General features: G+C 39.0%; 1 protein-coding gene across 6 annotated transcripts in view; it reads right to left on the reverse strand.

Moving 5' to 3' along the window:
* The window catches only part of CHN1 (chimerin 1), a 200,256-nt gene that overhangs the window by 1,827 nt on the left and 180,772 nt on the right, over nt 1-17,657 (reverse strand). For all 6 annotated transcript variants that reach the window (XM_036858805.1, XM_036858807.1, XM_036858806.1 and 3 more), the window contains 4 exons: nt 11,512-11,685; nt 10,400-10,477; nt 6,886-7,023; nt 573-678 (listed from right to left, as the gene is read on the reverse strand). In XM_036858805.1, coding sequence (XP_036714700.1) covers nt 573-678; nt 6,886-7,023; nt 10,400-10,477; nt 11,512-11,685 — 496 coding nt within the window. The remainder of the gene's footprint in view (nt 1-572; nt 679-6,885; nt 7,024-10,399; nt 10,478-11,511; nt 11,686-17,657) is intronic.

The following is a 17,657-nucleotide window of genomic DNA, read 5'->3' on the forward strand; positions in this document are numbered from 1 at the left end:
CCAAGCAGGGAAATAAAGCTATATCACCATCAATCCCTTTAAAACATTCAACCAGAAGTAACTGAAATATTTTATTTTCCATTCTTCTCTTTACTCCTTACTTTACTCTATCACTTTTTACAGCAGGTTTCAATGTTGGCAACATTAATTCAGTAATCTAAAATGCCAAGTCTGAAGTGCCTATTTTGGAGCAAGACATAAGTGAGCTTCCTTGCAAGTTGCTTCGTTCTTGCTTTATTATACTAACGCTAGTGTCTTTACAGCTGCAACCTTTTCCCTTTCCACAAAAATTAATGCATGTCCTTGGCAGAATACTGGTATTTCTAACATATTTGGAACATATACTTGAACTGCGAATACCTTTATGTCGGAATCAAGCCCGCATTCAGTATTGTAGTGCATTTTTTTTAGCATTCCTTCTCAATGTGTGCGATTTCACACAAGAAGACAAGATACCTATGTATTTATTCATTCATTCAATAGATCATTTGTCCTTTCTTTCACCTTTGCTTTTATTTGATTCTTAACATTTGGATGTGGTACAAATATAAGCGTCCGAGTTGGGAACTTGCCTCTTTAGATGCGCCATGAGATACCGGAGGGTTTCGCAGTGAGCGGGCGGCAGCAGTTTCAGTGCTTCATGAAGGGTTTCTAATTGCTCATCAGGATCCATAACTTCTACAGTAGCAAGATGAATACCAAGGAGAGAAACTTTAATAGACAACTGGTACAAATGGCCCATTTAATTCTATTCTTGTGGTGATCTTCTAAAACTGACAAAAAGTGCTTTCTCACAGGTCCTTGCCCACAGCTTTGGAAAATATTTTTAAGGTTCAAGTCTCAGATTTCCAAAAGTTTAGTGTCAATGTGGCAATATCATTCACTTGGACTTTTGGGGAGAGCACCCAGTGTTTTCACTTGAGGGTCCTAAAGTCTGATAAATATGAAAATTAGATATTGGATGTATAGGATGTAACTATAAAAAATTCAGACACATAAACGTATGCAAGGATAAAAACTTATATATTCAAATAGGGTCATCTTAGAACATTACAGACATACTGAAACAATGTTGCACTGTTCAAAATATTTTGAAAATCTCCTTTCAGCAATGGTATACAAGCGATGCCAGCCCAGTGCCCACTGCAACCCCTGCCAAAGTTTTATTAATTGATATTCATGCTTTTTTCTTTATAGACCAAGAAATGTATCATCCAATATTTACTTCCTTTATTCATTAAACTTACTTTTAAATTATTTTGTTATATAAAAAAGTCAATTCTACCCTCAAAGCACAATTCTTCTACTTAAGATATTCAGAAGAATGCAATACAGACTTTGAAGGCAATTCCAAACGTTCTGAGTGACAACAGGATCCCTGAAATAAAGGTGACTCTTACAAAGGTGTAAACTTTGAGGGGGACAATCTTCATTTGGATATTTTAGTTCTGTTTTGGCCAAAAAACCACATTCCTTTGAGGTCACAGACTGCGTTTAATTCATTAATCACTTCCATATTCAGAAACAATAGACATCTTCGGAATTTCATGCTCTCAAAAAGAGGACCATAGCACATTCCTGCTTCTAACCAAACGTCAAGAAGATGGGGTGCCTTTAAACGCTGGGCTTCAGGGCAATTGCCTTTAAGTGTTGGTTAGCAGCCTTGAAATGCTGGAAGGCCATATCTGACCAGAATACAACATTTAAGACACAAGACCAAGAATCCTACTCTTTCTAATTTATAAAACAAACCAACTCAACGGCAATGTACTGGAGTCAGGTAAAAACTGATATAAGATGAAAGTGAAAAGTTCCTAGCATTGGCAGAGCAGATGTGATAAATTTCAGAATGTGAACAGTGACTGAAGCTTTTTAATTCAAAGAAACTTCGGCCATTTTACAATTTCTGCCCAAAGCTTCCCCAGAGTTCTTGGTTCATTTCTTAGCAATAAAGAATGTATTATTTGCCTTTTGCTATGATAAATAATGCATAGTCTTTGAACCATGGGGCTTTAAGGTTCAACGTGCCAATTCATAACAGCAATAACATCTCAGATACTGAAATTCAATCATTTAATTTCTAGAACGAACAGAAGAAAATTCCATTTACTATAGAAAACTACTACTTAGTTTTTACTTAGCTATAGTTTTTATGATTGGACTAATTAATTTGAAACTACAGTATTCTGGAAATTGAAAAAAGAGTAACTTCGTTTCCTTTTCATTTCTATAGTTAACCTTTATAAGGAGACTCTTGAGATAGTGTGAAATTAAGGACAGTGTAGGTGGCCTAGCAAAGAAACAAAATTCCCCGTTCACAGAGAGCTTACTTTCTGCTGGAGGCAATAGACAATAAATACTCGTACAGTTTATACTAGATTAGAATGAGCGCTACGCAGAAAACAGCAGGATAAGAAACACCGGGAGGGCTACGAGGGTGCAGTATTACATGGGATGGTCAGGATAGGCCTTCATGAGAAAGAAAGTCTCGTGTACAGACTTTGAGGGAGGGAGGGAATGAAACCCATGGAGACCTGGGTGAAGACGGTTCCAGGCAGAGGGACATCCGTGCAATGGTTCCGAGGGGAGAGTGTGCCTGTAACGTCTGAGGAGAAGCGCGGAGCCAAATGTGGCTGCAGGAGACTGAGCAGAGAGGAGTAGACGGGGGTGAGGTCAGAGAGGTAACAGGGCACTTTATCATGGCAGGTGCTGCGGGCTAGTCTAAGAACACAGCATTTACGGAAAGAAATGGGAAGGTTCTGCATGAGGGAGGGTCAGGATCTGACATACCCTTTTCACAGTATTGCTCCTCTGGCTGCCACGTGGGAAACAGGCTATGGAAGGGCAAGAGTGAAAACAGAAAGACCACTCTGGTCATTACAAACATCCAGGTGAGGAATGACACTCGTTTAGACCAGGTGGTGGCAGTGAAGGTGGTAAGAAGTTGCTGGATTCTGGGTATATTTTGAGGGTAGAGTCCAGAGGGTTTCTTGATGAGGGATGTATGAAAAAGAGAATAATCAAGAATGAGCCAAGGTTTGGGCTTAGGCAACTGGAAGGATGGAGCCTCAATCAACTGAGATGGGGAAGATCACGGATGGAGGAGGTCTGGGGGGAAGATCAAGAGTTCTGTTTGAGATGTCCTTCAGGTGTCCAAGTGAACGTGCTGACTGTGGACTGATCTGGGGTTTAGGGAGAGGTCCAGACTGGAGATATAAATTTGGGAACATATGACAAAATGCATTTGAATATATGGATGTTAAACTGACAAAAATTCTTCCCTGGAGTTCATTTCTCATTTTTCCCCACTTAGAAGAGTCTTGCCCATGATCAATTCTTCAGAGAACACAAATCTTTAGCCTTAAGAAAACCACAGCATAATTTAAGAGCGAGACAGACACAGTGGAATGTACTCTGAGATGAATGGCCACCATCAGTTGTTCAAGTATACGAAAGGCTTGCGTGTGGGAGAGGGTGATACTGGCACCACCGCCAATGGGAGGGAGTTAAAAGCAGGCAGATTTCACTGCGCATCTGTCAGTGGACATCCGTCCACCAGTGGACAGGCCGCCTAGAGAAGCAGTGATCTTGCAGTTACAGGGTATTTAAAAAAGAATGTGTTGTAGAAGAAAGTCCAGTTATGGGACCCCTTAGAGTATCTAAAAACTCTACGATTCTACGGTTCTTAATATAAAATTATGTTTACTCAACAAATATTTTTGAGCACCTGTTACGTGACTGGGCACTGAGGGAAAACAAACAGGAGAGGACCCCTGCCTCTGAGGAAGTTACAGTCTACTAGGGAAGACCAGACATGACTATAACTTTGTCAGGAAGGAACAAGGCTGTGAAAGAAGCCCAGCCAAGCGCGATGGGAATCCAGGGGAGAAAGGCGGCCTATGGCTGCGAGGTCCAGGGAAGGTCTGGAGGATTTGGGGATGTGGACATTGTGAGGGCAGGAAACGAGCACTCTGAACCTGCATCAGATCTAGTTACAAGCTCTTTGAAAGAATGTATTGTCTAATTCTTTACAGAGAAACTCAAATACAAGAAGAATAAAACTTAGCCAAGCAAAAGGGGTGAATCAGTGGCAGAGCTGAGGGGAAACTCGGCAAGCTACCAGGCTTCTCTTCAGGACATTTTAAGTTGCTGAGGACAAAGAACTCTGGGTTTTCTCTCTGAGTTGATCTGACTCGCTCAAGGTTACACACTGACTGAGTCATGTAGCTTTTCTAAGATCTTCTGGGAAGAGCTCTTAGACTCCTTGGCCAGAGGAAGGTTTCTCCATTCAGCCTGACCAGGAGCTCAACTGTGGCAGTGCTGTTTTCACGGTGGTTGGGAAGCCTCTGTGCACGCTGGGTTATTGAGCACGGCCTGTGAGAAGCATCTGTCTTCTGGGCCTTTGTATTGTAGGGCACCAATTTCTTCACTGGGGAGAGGGAATGAGGAAGAAGTGCTGGGTAGACCAAGGCTTCTAGGTGGTTCATAAGTGAGTTTCCAGGGGATTATGAAGCTCTTCAAGATTTTGGTTGGGATGCCCTGGCCTCCTCCACCCTTGAATCCTTTTTTTCATTTCCTGCCACCACTCCCTTCCAGCTTTCACCCAGCAGCTTCTCCAAGGGAGGCTGCAAGAGCAGAGCTCAAACAGCTTTTGCAGGAGAAAGCTTTAACACAAACTCTGATTTTTTTGTTGGCAAGGGCTGCTAATAAATGCCAGACACCTGAGACCTGAAAAACACGGCCCCAGTTGTTTTAGTGGCTGAGATACAAAAAGCTCATCGGGAGGGGTGAGGTAGCCCTGTCCTTTGTTTGGAAAGGGTTCCGCCCTCCGCTCCTGTCTTCCTCCTCCGTTTAAGCCTTTTGTACCCTGTTCCATCAGGCGAGCCAGGCTGTGTGTAGAGTGGAGACAGCACGGCTTTGACAGATGTGGGTTTGAATGCCAGGGCCACCTCCTCTCACCACGTGACCCTGGACAATTTACTTATACCTGTAACATCTCATTTCTTCTAAAACAACATCATGGGTGTAAAGTGCCTAGCACCATTCCTGACACCTAGTATATGCTCTGTAAATCTTAGCTTCACTCATCTTCCTTATCTGCTTATACAGGTAAGAGAATGGCTGTGTCTGTGCATCTAAAGAATAAAACAGACTCTACTACTAGGAAAGACATGTTACAAGGACACAATGCTCCACAAAATCTTTGATATCAGTATCAAACACGTACAGTAAACGTTTATATTGTGTGTAAGCATTATGCCAGGGTTTTTGATGTCACACATCAAAACAGTTTTATATTAGAAGGAAATGGAATTTCTACCTTGATTTAGGAAAGTTTCTCTCTTATGATGTGCTTTCAAGAGCTCTCTGAGGTGTCACATAAGGGGGCTTGCTGATTTCACACCAGAGGGCTGTTTCAGACACAAACCCAAGAACAGTGACAAATGCTTTGGAAGAATAATAAAGAGGGAAGATTGTCCTCAGCAACTCAGGTGGGTGTGGGGAAAGAAGGTGAGGTAGTTTGGGGGTGTGGGGCAAAAGGCCTTAAAATCCATAAGGAGTGCTTAGATTCTTCTTCTAAGTAGATAAAGGGGTTGTGTAGCGTTCAGACCCGGGGTTTGAATCCTGGCTCTGTCCTGTGCTAATCGGATGCCCTTGGGGTAGCCACAGAGCTGAGTTTCAATTTTACTAACAAGCAACAAGGGGGCAGGAACACCATCCAGTGGACCCCCAGAGTTGTTTTGGGGGTCAGAGCAAACCGAGGTCTGAGCAGCCCTTCGCGATACAGGTGTATGTCAAGTGCCTTCCAGGTTAGTGGCGATCTGACTTATCTCTCTGGGGAGGAAACCTCTGCCCCACCAAAGAAGAACCCGTAAGCTCCCTCAGACAATTTTCATGATCTGCCCTGAATCCCCAATTCCCATGGAAGAGATCTAGAGTCTTTTCAGGCTTCTAACATGAAAGTTTGTAAAAACCAGTGTAATTCTCACAGCTGTTCTCTACATGAGAGCTTGAGCTGACCCGCGAGAAATCAGGGCTCCATGGAACTAACCACAAAAATTCTCAACACAGGCTCTGAAGGGGAAACTGAAAGTTAGAACAAAGAAAGTTTGTACTTGTGAAGTTTCAAAATCAGAAAGCAAATCAGTGTTCCTAAGGAAGTGATGTTATTATTTAAAGATTAACACAGCATATGGTTTTTAAGAGAGAAAAGTAAATGACAGAAATAGCCTATCTCTTCTAAAAAATGGTAATGCCAACACTTAAAATCTGTTAAGAATTCCCTTCTTTAAAAAAACAAGTGTAAATTACAGGTATGATTTTTGCACCATAAATAAAATTTGGCAAATGAGCCTTTGCTTTTTCTCATTTTCATCTTAACTAGAACTTAAAAAATAACTTTTTGATCTAAAATAGTGCTCCTTAAAGTATAATCTGTGAACCCATGCCAGTTTGCAAACTGCTTATTAATGGCCTGTCACAGGATAAGGACAGAAATTGAGAGTAAGAATTTATATATTTTATAGCAATCTGACAGTAATCTTCATGCTTGCTGAATCTAATAACAAATAGTTGGTCTTGTTTTTTTCAATTTTATTTTTCTAGTTATTTTTATCTTATTTTACAAAAGTACTGGTCCATATCTAGAACTGGTATAAGCCTTACTTTGGAAAATACATTGCAAAGATGCTTCTGATGGTAGAAGTCATAAATAACCTATGTTGGAGAAGAGTTCAAAATTCTTGTGAGTGTATTAGCCATGGAGAGAGGCCAGGGAGAAATATTTCATAAAATGCATTCAAGATACTCAGCAGAAAAAACAGGAGATGTGATTACCAAGAAGAGGCGATTTGTCAGGTTACAAATGCACGCCTTCATACTTACTGGCAGACTCTATAAACTTAGGGTAGGCGTCATACGTGATGAGTGGAATTGGTAAATCTCTGAAGTACAGTTTCAGTGCACCAGTGATAATGTTGATATCTTCATACATGTTCACAGAAATATCTGCTTTCTCACCATCTTTGAAGGATGTTAAAAGAAACAGAAGTAAATATCTGGATTCATAGCACTTTTAACAAATAACATTTTTGTATACTGTTTTTAAAGATTAGCAATGCTTCAGTTTTTAACATCAAATTCACTGTGCTGAAATATATATATATATATATGTTTTTTTTCTGTGAAAAACAATATTTTTTTGAATTTTATATTCTGAAGTTACTTATTTTTCCATGTTTAATGATAGAGGAGAAAAGTAGGAGATGACTGAGGTTAACAGAAATATTTTTAAATTTCATGAGTACTTGAGAATTCCTAGGGGAATAATGTGGGGTTACTTTTTTTTCCTTTCTAAAATAAACATAGAGAATGAGAAAAATAACAACTGAGGTCCTCCCAACTTACAAAAGACCCAGCACAAGAGGCCACCTTTGATTCACCCCAGGTTCCCACACCTAACGTTAGATCTTGCCTGAGCCCTGGGGGTAGGAGAGGTACTGAGAAGTGAAAAAGCAAAACAAAACTTTAGAGTGTTGAGATAACAAGAGAAAAAATTACAAAATAGAGGAAATTTTAGAGTTGCTGGGCCTTACGACTCTCAAGCAAAGCTGGCCTTCTTTCAGGGTGGCCCCTTCTGCCCTCCACTGCACTTAGTACTTTGTTAAAACAGCTGAATTTTCATCTACTAAAGACTTAATTAGTGTCTACTCTGAGCTAGATCTTATACTAGATTTCTTTTATTCCATTTAGTTTATGAAAGATTTTTAATGATTAAAAAGCAGCCTCTTATATTTGGTAGTGTATATATGTCCATGCCACTCTCTCACTTTGTCCCAGCTTACCCTTCCCCCTCCCTGTGTCCTCAAGTCCATTCTTTATGTCTGCGTCTTTATTCCTCTCCTGCCCCTAGGTTCTTCAGAACCTTTTTTTTCCAGATTCCATATATATGTGTTAGCATACGGTATTTGTTTTTCTCTTTCTGACTTACTTCACTCGCTATGACAGTATCTGGGTCCATCCACCTCACTACAAATAACTCAATTTCATTTCTTTTCATGGCTGAGTAATATTCCCCTGTATATATATGCCACATCTTCTTTATCCATTCATCTGTCAATGGACACTTAGGTTGCTTCCATGTCCTGGCTATTGTAAACAGAGCTGCAATGAACATTGTGGTGCATGACTCTTTCTGAATTATGGTTTTCTCAGGGTATATGCCCAGAAGTGGGATTGCTGGGTCGTATGGTAGTTCTAGTTTTAGTTTTTTAAGGAAGCTCCATACTGTTCTCCATAGTGGCTGTATCAATGTACACTACCAAACGTAAAATAAATAGCTAGTGGGAAGCAGATGCACAGCACAGGGAGATCAGCTTGGTGCTTTGGGTCCATCTAGAGGGATGGGATAGGGAGGGTGGGAGGGAGATGCACGAGGGAGGGGATATAGGGATATATGTATATGTATAGCTGATTCACTTTGTTATACAGCAGAAACTAGCACACCATTGTAAAACAATTATACTCCAATAAAGATGTTAAAAAAAAAAGCAAACATGTATTCAAAAATAAAAGAAACCAAGATAAATGTCAAAAAAAAAAAAAAAAAAAAAAAGCAGCCTCTTTCCTACACAGCTATTAGAATGGCTAGAATCCAGAACACTGATAACGCCAAATGCTGGCAAGGATGTGGAGCCACAGGAACTCTCTTTGGTTGCTGGTGGGAATGCAAAGTGGAACTGCCACTTCGGAAGACAGACAGGTTCTTGCAAAGCTAAACAAACGCTTACCATATAATCCAGAAATCACACTCCTTGGTATTTACCCGAAGGAGTTGAAAACTTTTGTCCACACAAAAACCTGCACACAAATGTTTACAGCAGTTTTATTCATAATTGCCAAAAAAAATGGAAGCAAGATGGTCTTTCAATAAGTGAACAGAGAAATTGTGGTATATCCAGACAAAGGAATATTATTCAGCAATAGAAATAAATGAGCTCTCAAGCCATGAAAAGACATGGAGGAACTTTAAATACACATTGCCAAGTAAAAGAAGCCGGCCTGAAAAAATTACATACTGTATGATTCCAACTATATGATATTCTGGAAACAGCAAAGCTACGGAGTCAGTAAAAAGATCAGTGGTTGCCAGGAGTTCAGGGGAGGAAGGGAAAGAAGAACAGGTAGAGCGTAGGGATTTTTATGGCAGTGAAAGTTCTGTATGACACTGTGATGGTGGATACATGATGTTATGCATTTGCCAAAAACCACAGAACTGTACAACATAAAAAGTGAACTTTAATGTAAACTACTGACTTTAGTCAATAATAAGGTATCAATGTTGGCTCATCAATTACAACAGATTTACTGTATGAATGAGAGATGTTAACAGAGGAAACTATGGGCAGGGGCAGGAGAGGAGGAATTATATGGAAAATCTCCCATGGCCAGTGGCTGGGAATGGACATGCTCAGTTGCTACCTTTCAGGGAAAAAGAAATGCCTAACATTCAATCTGGCGTAGATTCAGGGTTGTTCCTGATGCCATTACTTCACCTCATTTTCTTCAATCTTATCAAATATGTGGGCTGACCTAGGTTTCCTCCTACTGGGTTAGTAATATCTCATTTATATTGTCTTCTGTCTCTGTTGGCTGTAAGGGGTCTGTGATGGGAGAGGAGTGTAATGGAACTAGAAATATGTACTTGCAAAGGAAAGAGGCTCTTTACGATCACAACTCCTATTCTGTTTCACTTCCTGTATTCAAGTTTACAGTTCCTTGGTACCACCTATTCCAGTGCTCAAAACAAAGACAAACTGGAGAACCATGGCAACAAACCTTAATTTAAATGTTAGTTAAAAGAAAAGAAGTCCCACTGAGCTTTTCTTTGGCTGGGTCCTTCCTCCCACAGTGGGAGGTCTGATGCCAGAAGGTCCCCAGCTCCTCTCAGATTCCTGCCCTGACACAAGCTCAAACTTTGATAACGAGATGCCGCAGAGGCATGCACGGCAGGCAGAGTTAGGTGGGCCACCACAAACCTGGAAAATCTGAGATGTGCAGTGACTTAGATTCCCTCCCCTACCATCCACCTCCACTGTTTTCTCCATGGTTCTTGGTAAATTTAACTGCTATGTATACATTTTGGTGAACGTGGACCCGCCTTGGATACTCAAATGTTGGTAATACAGTTAAATTTTATGCTTATTTCTCACCCTGAAATTTAACAGTTTAATACTTACAACTAATACAAAAAATAATAAAAATTATAAGCTAAGTCTTTTCATTTGGCATAATAATCATTAATGATTTAGAAAAATAATGGAAAGAATAACATAAGAAATTGTGCCTTTTTTGGCAGAGAATTACTGTCCTAAGTTAATGAACCTGCTGGAAAACACACCTCTGTCAAAAGCCATCTTGACATCTTCAATTAGGTCACTAAATCCTGAGACTCGGTACAGTCCTTCAGAGTTAAGACCTGTAGAAATAAAGCAGGGAAGCTAATTAGTTTCTTTGGAATTATGCGTTTTATTCAAATTTTAACTTCTCATACTTTAGGCTGGGGAAGTAATGTGTCAGGAAGAATGATGAAATATACATGTTTAGAAACCTCTTCGCACTTTTCTCCTAAAATAAAACCATTTCACTCACAGTTCTTTAAAGTTTTTTTTTTTTTTTTTTTTTAATTTATTTATTTTTGGCTGTGTTGGGTCTTCGTTTCTGTGAGGGCTTTCTCTAGTTGCGGCAAGCGGGGGCCACTCTTCATCGCGGTGCGCGGGCCTCTCACTATCGCGGCCTCTGTTGTTGCGGAGCACAGGCTCCAGACGTGCAGGCTCAGTAGTTGTGGCTCACGGGCCCAGTTGCTCCGCGGCATGTGGGATCTTCCCAGACCAGGGCTCGAACAGGGTCCCCTGCATTAGCAGGCAGATTCTCAACCACTGCGCCACCAGGGAAGCCCCTCACAGTTCTTTAATTCTGACCTACTGTCACTTGAATATCTGTAATTTGGCTCATCATTTTGTCTAACTAGATCAAATACCTTAGGTCTTAAGGGAAATTATTTCATCACCCCCCTTACACCATAAATTCTTTTACATAACGGAAGACTAAGATAAACTATATTAATAGGCATATAGCAGTTTTTCCCAAGTGGCATAGAATAATTAGGGTGCATGCCGTTCTGGTTTTTGGTTTTTTGGCCTAGGATAGTTTTAAACAGAGCATTTATACCTTTGCTTTTTGGACCTAAGAAAAAAATATAAAAACTGAAAAATGAATTGGTACCTACATATCAACTTTTACAGACAGGAAGCATCAACCATAAATATATTTTAAGTATATTTCTTATAACTGGTTAAATGTACCTTGAAATCATGCTGGTTAATTACCTGTTAACTGATTTCAGACTTTCAGATCATTTGTTGTCTGAAATCATTCCCCCTAAACTTGCAGAAGAAAACCTGGTTGTGCAGTGAGTTACGACTGCTCTGAACCTTGCTGGAAACGCCTCACCTCGAGATTCAATCTCCCTGATGCACATGTCCACCACCATGGGCCGCTTAGTGATGTGGGCTTTCACGAGTGTTGTCAGGTCACAGCTGTACACCTTCTTGACATGTTTCAAGTCTGGCTTACAGTCATTTGGGACCATCTTGGAACACTGCTTATGAACATTCAAACCACAATCTAAAGAATGAGGAAAGGAAAAATTCATTATTATTTTCAGAATTTTGAGCATTCTGGAGTGTTTATTTTGGCAAGACACTCCAACTTGAATTAGGTTTAAAAGGGGACTGACTAGCTTCCAGCCTGCAGAGTGGGGGAAACATTCTTCTCATTCTTTAGGAAAATTCTGATTTTAAGTTAGAAGACTAGAATTCTAGCTCATGTTCTGTCATTTACTTGCTGTATGATCTCAGGAGAATACCAACCCAGGCCAAACAAAATTAGTAAGTGTTCAATTAAATGTCTACAAAATGTAATGTTACACCAACTAGCCAACTAAAAATGTAAAGTTCCATTTCTTTAAAGTTATATAAAAAATTATATTCAATGTGGATATAACTGCATTTTAATAAATCTGATATGAGGTGGAATTGAACCTCCAAAAGTAAGAGTATCCCAGGGCCCTCTTAAATTGATGCTGCTCATATTTGTATCTACTCCTAACTCTTTATATATATGTATAAGATAATGAATATAGAATACATCTAGTAGCTAAAAATAGCCACAATTATTATTTGTTACTACTATTATCAACAGCTTACTAATGCCAAGCACTATTCCAAGTGCTTTACATTATTTACACAAAACTCTATAAACCAGGTACTTTTATTCTTCTCTTTCATAAACCTGATGAAACCAAGCACGTACGTGTTAAGTAACTTACCCACGGCATTTAGTACATTTGAGCTGAAATTCAAGCCTACAAAGATTGTAGAGCCCACGATTTTAACACCTATACCATATTGCCTCTACTGAAGTTGTTCCTTTGCTTTGTCATTTTACTGGGTTATAGCTTCTAAGATGCCAGAACCCAAATATTGTCTAGTTAATATTTTGAGATATTTTATTTTCCACAAGAAGAGCACAATGGCATTTTAGAAGAAATAGAGAGGAATACAAATATTTTGCTAAATTGGACCTAAGAGACACGGACCATACCTGAATAATTTAACTAAAAATAAATGTCACCTTTATGTTTGCTTAAAATATTACCCATTTGTTTTTAAGTTCATGAAAACTTGATGCTGACCTCTCATAAATCCAATCCAACTGGGGTACACACAATTTACAGCCAGGTCTTAATGGATTTGAAAACCATACAGTATCACGACCACTGTCTGTGGTCCTTGGGCAAGCTTCAGTTTTGCTTGCTGTTTGGGCAGAAAGGGGAGCATAACATTTACCTCACAGAATTGTTATGAGAATTAGTAAGCCAATGCATTCAAGGTGATTTGCATATTATAAAATGTTAGACAAATACTGATGATCATCATCATTATTATGACTTTTGGTAAAGCTGAAATCTAGTTATACATATGGCAGTAACAGTTAACAAAGACAAGGAAAACTAGCCAAAACTTATAAATGGAATTGTTCTTTCGTTAAATATGTAGATATTACCAACTTGAAAAAAGAACTTAAGGCTTGTGGTGACTCTAAGTGAAGTAGTCATGTGTACTGAGCACCTCCCATGTGCAAAAACAGGCTAGGTGTAGAGGGAAGCTGAGTCTTTGAACATGTGTGTGTAAATGAACAGCACTGGCAATGGCACAGCCCATGCTAATAGTGTCCAAACATTGTCATCACTAAAGAAGAACATGTGCTTCTTTGAATTCGTAAAGGCTGCCAGGGCAAGGAGCTCAATCTGTACCATCTGAAGAAATGACCCAACACTTCTGTGTAGTTAAATAATGTCCAAATGAATACATAACCCAAACCCCAAATTCCTCTTTATTCTATATTAGATATAAATAAGATTTCTGATTCAATCATAAGGCAACTCAATGGCAATGGCCACTTAAAGGACCTCATTCCCCCTGAAATTTTAATGTTTTGTATAACTTGCGTAAATTTAGAGTTAGATCTAGAATCTATTAGTTGTGTGATTTTGAGGGGGTTACTTAAACTTTCTGTGCGTCAGTTATATAAAATGGGAATAATAATAGTATTTATTCATTAATATTAGATCTATTATTAGGTTCTATTATTATGTTAATGTGAGGCTTTAATGTTAATACACATAAAATGCTTACACATAGTAAATTTTAATTGTTTACCATGACTCTGTTATTATTTAGAAGAATGAAACATTTTGGGAGGCCTTTCCTAGGTAGTGCCCCAGGGTTCATTGTCATAATCAGCTTAAGGTCAGGAGCTAAGCTGACTTCTAGGCCAATTCTGTGTTCGTCAGATGTGAATGCCAGGTCCTGAGAAGGACTTGGATGCTGGGGTTATAGCTGCTTCCTCATCTACACTGTTCTTTATACATTTCATTTACATAAACGCACCTCCAAATAGGTACATCATTTTTCTCTGACTCCTTTCACCAAATTTGGGGAGTTTTCAGCCACCAGTTTTTCAAATATCTTTCACCCTCTCACTCGTTATCCTCTCCCGGGACTCCAAAAACACAAATGCTAAATCTTCTGTTACTGTTCTACAGGTCTCTGAAGCTCAGTTCACTTTTAAAAATCTATTTTTGCTCTCATTTGAATTGGATAATATCTACTGATCTATCTTCAGCTTCACAGATTCCTTCCTCTGACATATCGTATCTACCATTGAGCCCATCCCGTGGGTTTATTTGTTAATAAAATTTTCAGTTCTAAAATTTACATTTAGTTCTTTCTTATATCTTTATTTCTTTTCTGATATTTCCTATTTTTTTCATTTGTTTCAAGAGTGTTTCTAATTGCTTCTTGGAAAGTTTTTATGATAGCTGCTTTCCTTGTCTGATAATTCCAACGTCTCTGTCATCTCAATATTGGCGGCTGTTGATTGTCTTTTTTCATCTGAGTTGAGATTTTCCTGGTACTTGGTATGAAATGTAATTTTGAACTGCATCCTGGATATTTTGAGTGTTATAAGACTCTGGTTCCTACTGAAATTTTCAATTTTAGCAGGTAGTTAACCTGTTTAGATTTAGAATGCACATCCTGGCACACTTTCATAGGCTGTGTTTCAAACGTCAAACTAGTTTACAAAGCCTTTGTAATGCTATTGCAGTGCCATTTTGCCTACCAAACTTGTATGTTACTCAAATGGCAGGACTCTACCCCACATTCTGGGGAGGGAAGAGGGCCATATCCTAGTTATTACTGCAGGGTAGGGATGGAAGTTAGGGTTTGACCACAAACCTGGTCGGGGAGGAGTGCTGTGCTGCATGGAACTGCAGGGTGGGCACGGAAGAGAGTTCCGATCATGGTCTCAGCTGCCTCATTACTGAAGGTCAGGGATGAAGACAGGGCTCTGCCCGTAGACTTGGGCTGAGTGGGTGCTGCTTCTACTGTAGGCGGGGGGATGAAAGTCAGGGTTCCACCCACAGTCTCAGCCAAGGAGGGGTACCACTTTCTTCCTGCAAGATGGTGATGGAAGACAGGGCTCTACTCACAGACTCACAGGAGAGAAGTGCAACCTTGTTACTGCAGAGTGGGATGGAAAACAGGGTTCTACCCACCGACTTCTGCTGCAGCGTCCAGCAGAAGTCTGTGGGTAGGGGTAGCAATGTGGCTTTATCATGGTGTTCACCTGGAGAATGGTAGATACGGCTAAAAGACTTCTGTCCGGCTTGGGTGCCCTTTTCCCAGGACTTTGGCTAGGAAGAGCCAGCTTTTCTCGGGATTTGACTGTGCCTATTGGCATTTATGGGTTGTGGGTATCTTTAATGCTCAGGCTGGGATACACAGGAGTTTCAAAAAAACCCAAAATCCAAAATACCACCAGGCAACTCGCTTCTGGGTTCCTTGAGTCCTGAGGTCCCTAATCAGCCTTCCTTCTTTTACCCAACTTTCACAGTCTTTTGGTAGTTGATGTATATATTCTGTCCAGGGTCTTTTGTTATCATTATTGTGAGGAATAAAACATATTTATTCAACTCGTCTAGAACTGGAAGAACTCTTACATAATATTTTAAAAGTATAAAAGTCAGCAGGGCTTCATTATCTAAAAATAATGTTGATGTGCCTCATACTTTGTGTACCCAGAAGTCACAGATCCAGCTGGAAATGGCTGTTAGTAACAACCTACCCCAGTGTCTTCTTTTCACAAAGAAAATGAAGCTCAGAGAGGCTAAATGACTTGTTCAAGTTGCTCAGCCAGAAACTGGTAGAACTGAGATTTAAACCTTGGCTTCCTAATTCCCAGCCTGTGCTCTTCCCACTGAGTGATATATATACCACTTTTCACCAGCAGTACATCATGTACGCTGAGTTATTGTTTTCAGGGTTGAAGATGAATTTGCTATTTTCAACCTCTTATTCAATGATGTATGTTGTACCTATTATTTGTTGTATATACTTGAGTTTAAAAGGCTCTGCTATATTTTACTGTTACAGAAATCTATATGTGATTTGGCAAGGACTTTTAAAAAGCAGTGATAAAACCTACCCATTATATTCTTGTTTTGTCACATTCTTTCCTAAGTAAGTGGAAATCCAGTAGAAGGCAAAACAGTAAAATTTGGATGCATCCACAGAATATCAGAATATCTGAATGGCACTAATGGTCTGATATTAACGTTTTTCCTTTGAATGTTTGCAGTTATCTCCCATTTTACACATCAGCAAATGCCTAATTTATTTGCGACTCAGTGAAAACTGGACAAAGAGATGACTGAGCTCATATTTAGGTATTTAACGAGAAGGGAAATGTTTCCTAAACTGATATTCTTTCTTACATTTGGCTAAGATTAAACTATGGGACAATATATTATGCTCAATTTTAGAAATAAATTTCAAAGGCCAAATTTTTTGGCAGGATTGGATATGAAGTCCTTCAAAAGACCAAAGGATGGGGTAAAGTCATTAAAGTGAAGTATCGTTATACCCTTAAGTTCACAGTGCAATATACCAGCTCTGCGCTGGCTCTGAAAATTGCTGCTTCAGGGACTAGCAATATATCAATATTTCAGGTTGCCATTAAGAGTTTATTTGGTTTTCATACTTATTTATTAAAGTCATATAACTCCTATATAGTTCGATTTCTCCCAGGGAAGCTCTACAGTATAAATGAAAAAAAAAGTCCATAAAAGATTATTTCATTTGTTGCATCTCTTGGTTTGGTAGGTTATTTTTATGTTACAATTAAATCATATTGCCCCCTCCCAATTCTTCAAGTTAATAAGCACAGAATAAACACATGAAAGGAGGAATGAGAAATTCAAATCATATTTCATTCTGTCCTTATTAATCAAGTATTTCTATTAGAATACTAATTTGAGGTTACCTTCAGATTTTCTGGGCTTGATTTCTCTGAAAAACATGCGTGCTTTATATCTAAAAAGCACAGAAACCTATTTTTTGAAATAAATAGCTGATATTATTTATATTCTACTGATAGGATTAAGGGGTAATGTTAATGTGTGTTTTGAAAGGAAAGGTAATCATTCATTCTTTCCTATGAGTGTTCCTATTTTAAATTAATTGCAAATAGAAGTTTTATTTTAAAACATGTCTCTTAGCTGTCCCTACCTCCACCTCCATGCCCACCCAGGAAAAGTGGGACTAGCCCATTTCTAACATGCATCAGAAGTCATTATTTTCACAAGCAAAATTAAGAAGAATACTTTGTTCTTTGGGATATTTATGAAAACACTGCTTTCAATTAAAAGGAGCTACATGAAAGTCGTAAGCAAGTCTAACCAATTTCTCATTGGGTTACAAGGACAAACATAACTTTTTAGGTACAATCAAAGCAGTAATTAAAATAGAAGACATTACTTCCCCTTCTCCAACCTAAAAGTTAAGTGCTTGTATACGCAAAGCAATAAATACATTTTATTATTAGGAAAAAAACTGCTGCCATTTCCTTTTGGGGGCCGGCAGCAATGATAATGATACACTGGAAAAATGAAGTTACTTTCATAAATAACCAACACTAAGTTGATGTGTCTGATTTACAATTATTATCCGGCTTAACTTCTTAGAATATTTTGG

Source organism: Balaenoptera musculus, chromosome 7, assembly GCF_009873245.2.
Source record: "Balaenoptera musculus isolate JJ_BM4_2016_0621 chromosome 7, mBalMus1.pri.v3, whole genome shotgun sequence".
Lineage (NCBI taxonomy): Eukaryota > Metazoa > Chordata > Mammalia > Artiodactyla > Balaenopteridae > Balaenoptera > Balaenoptera musculus.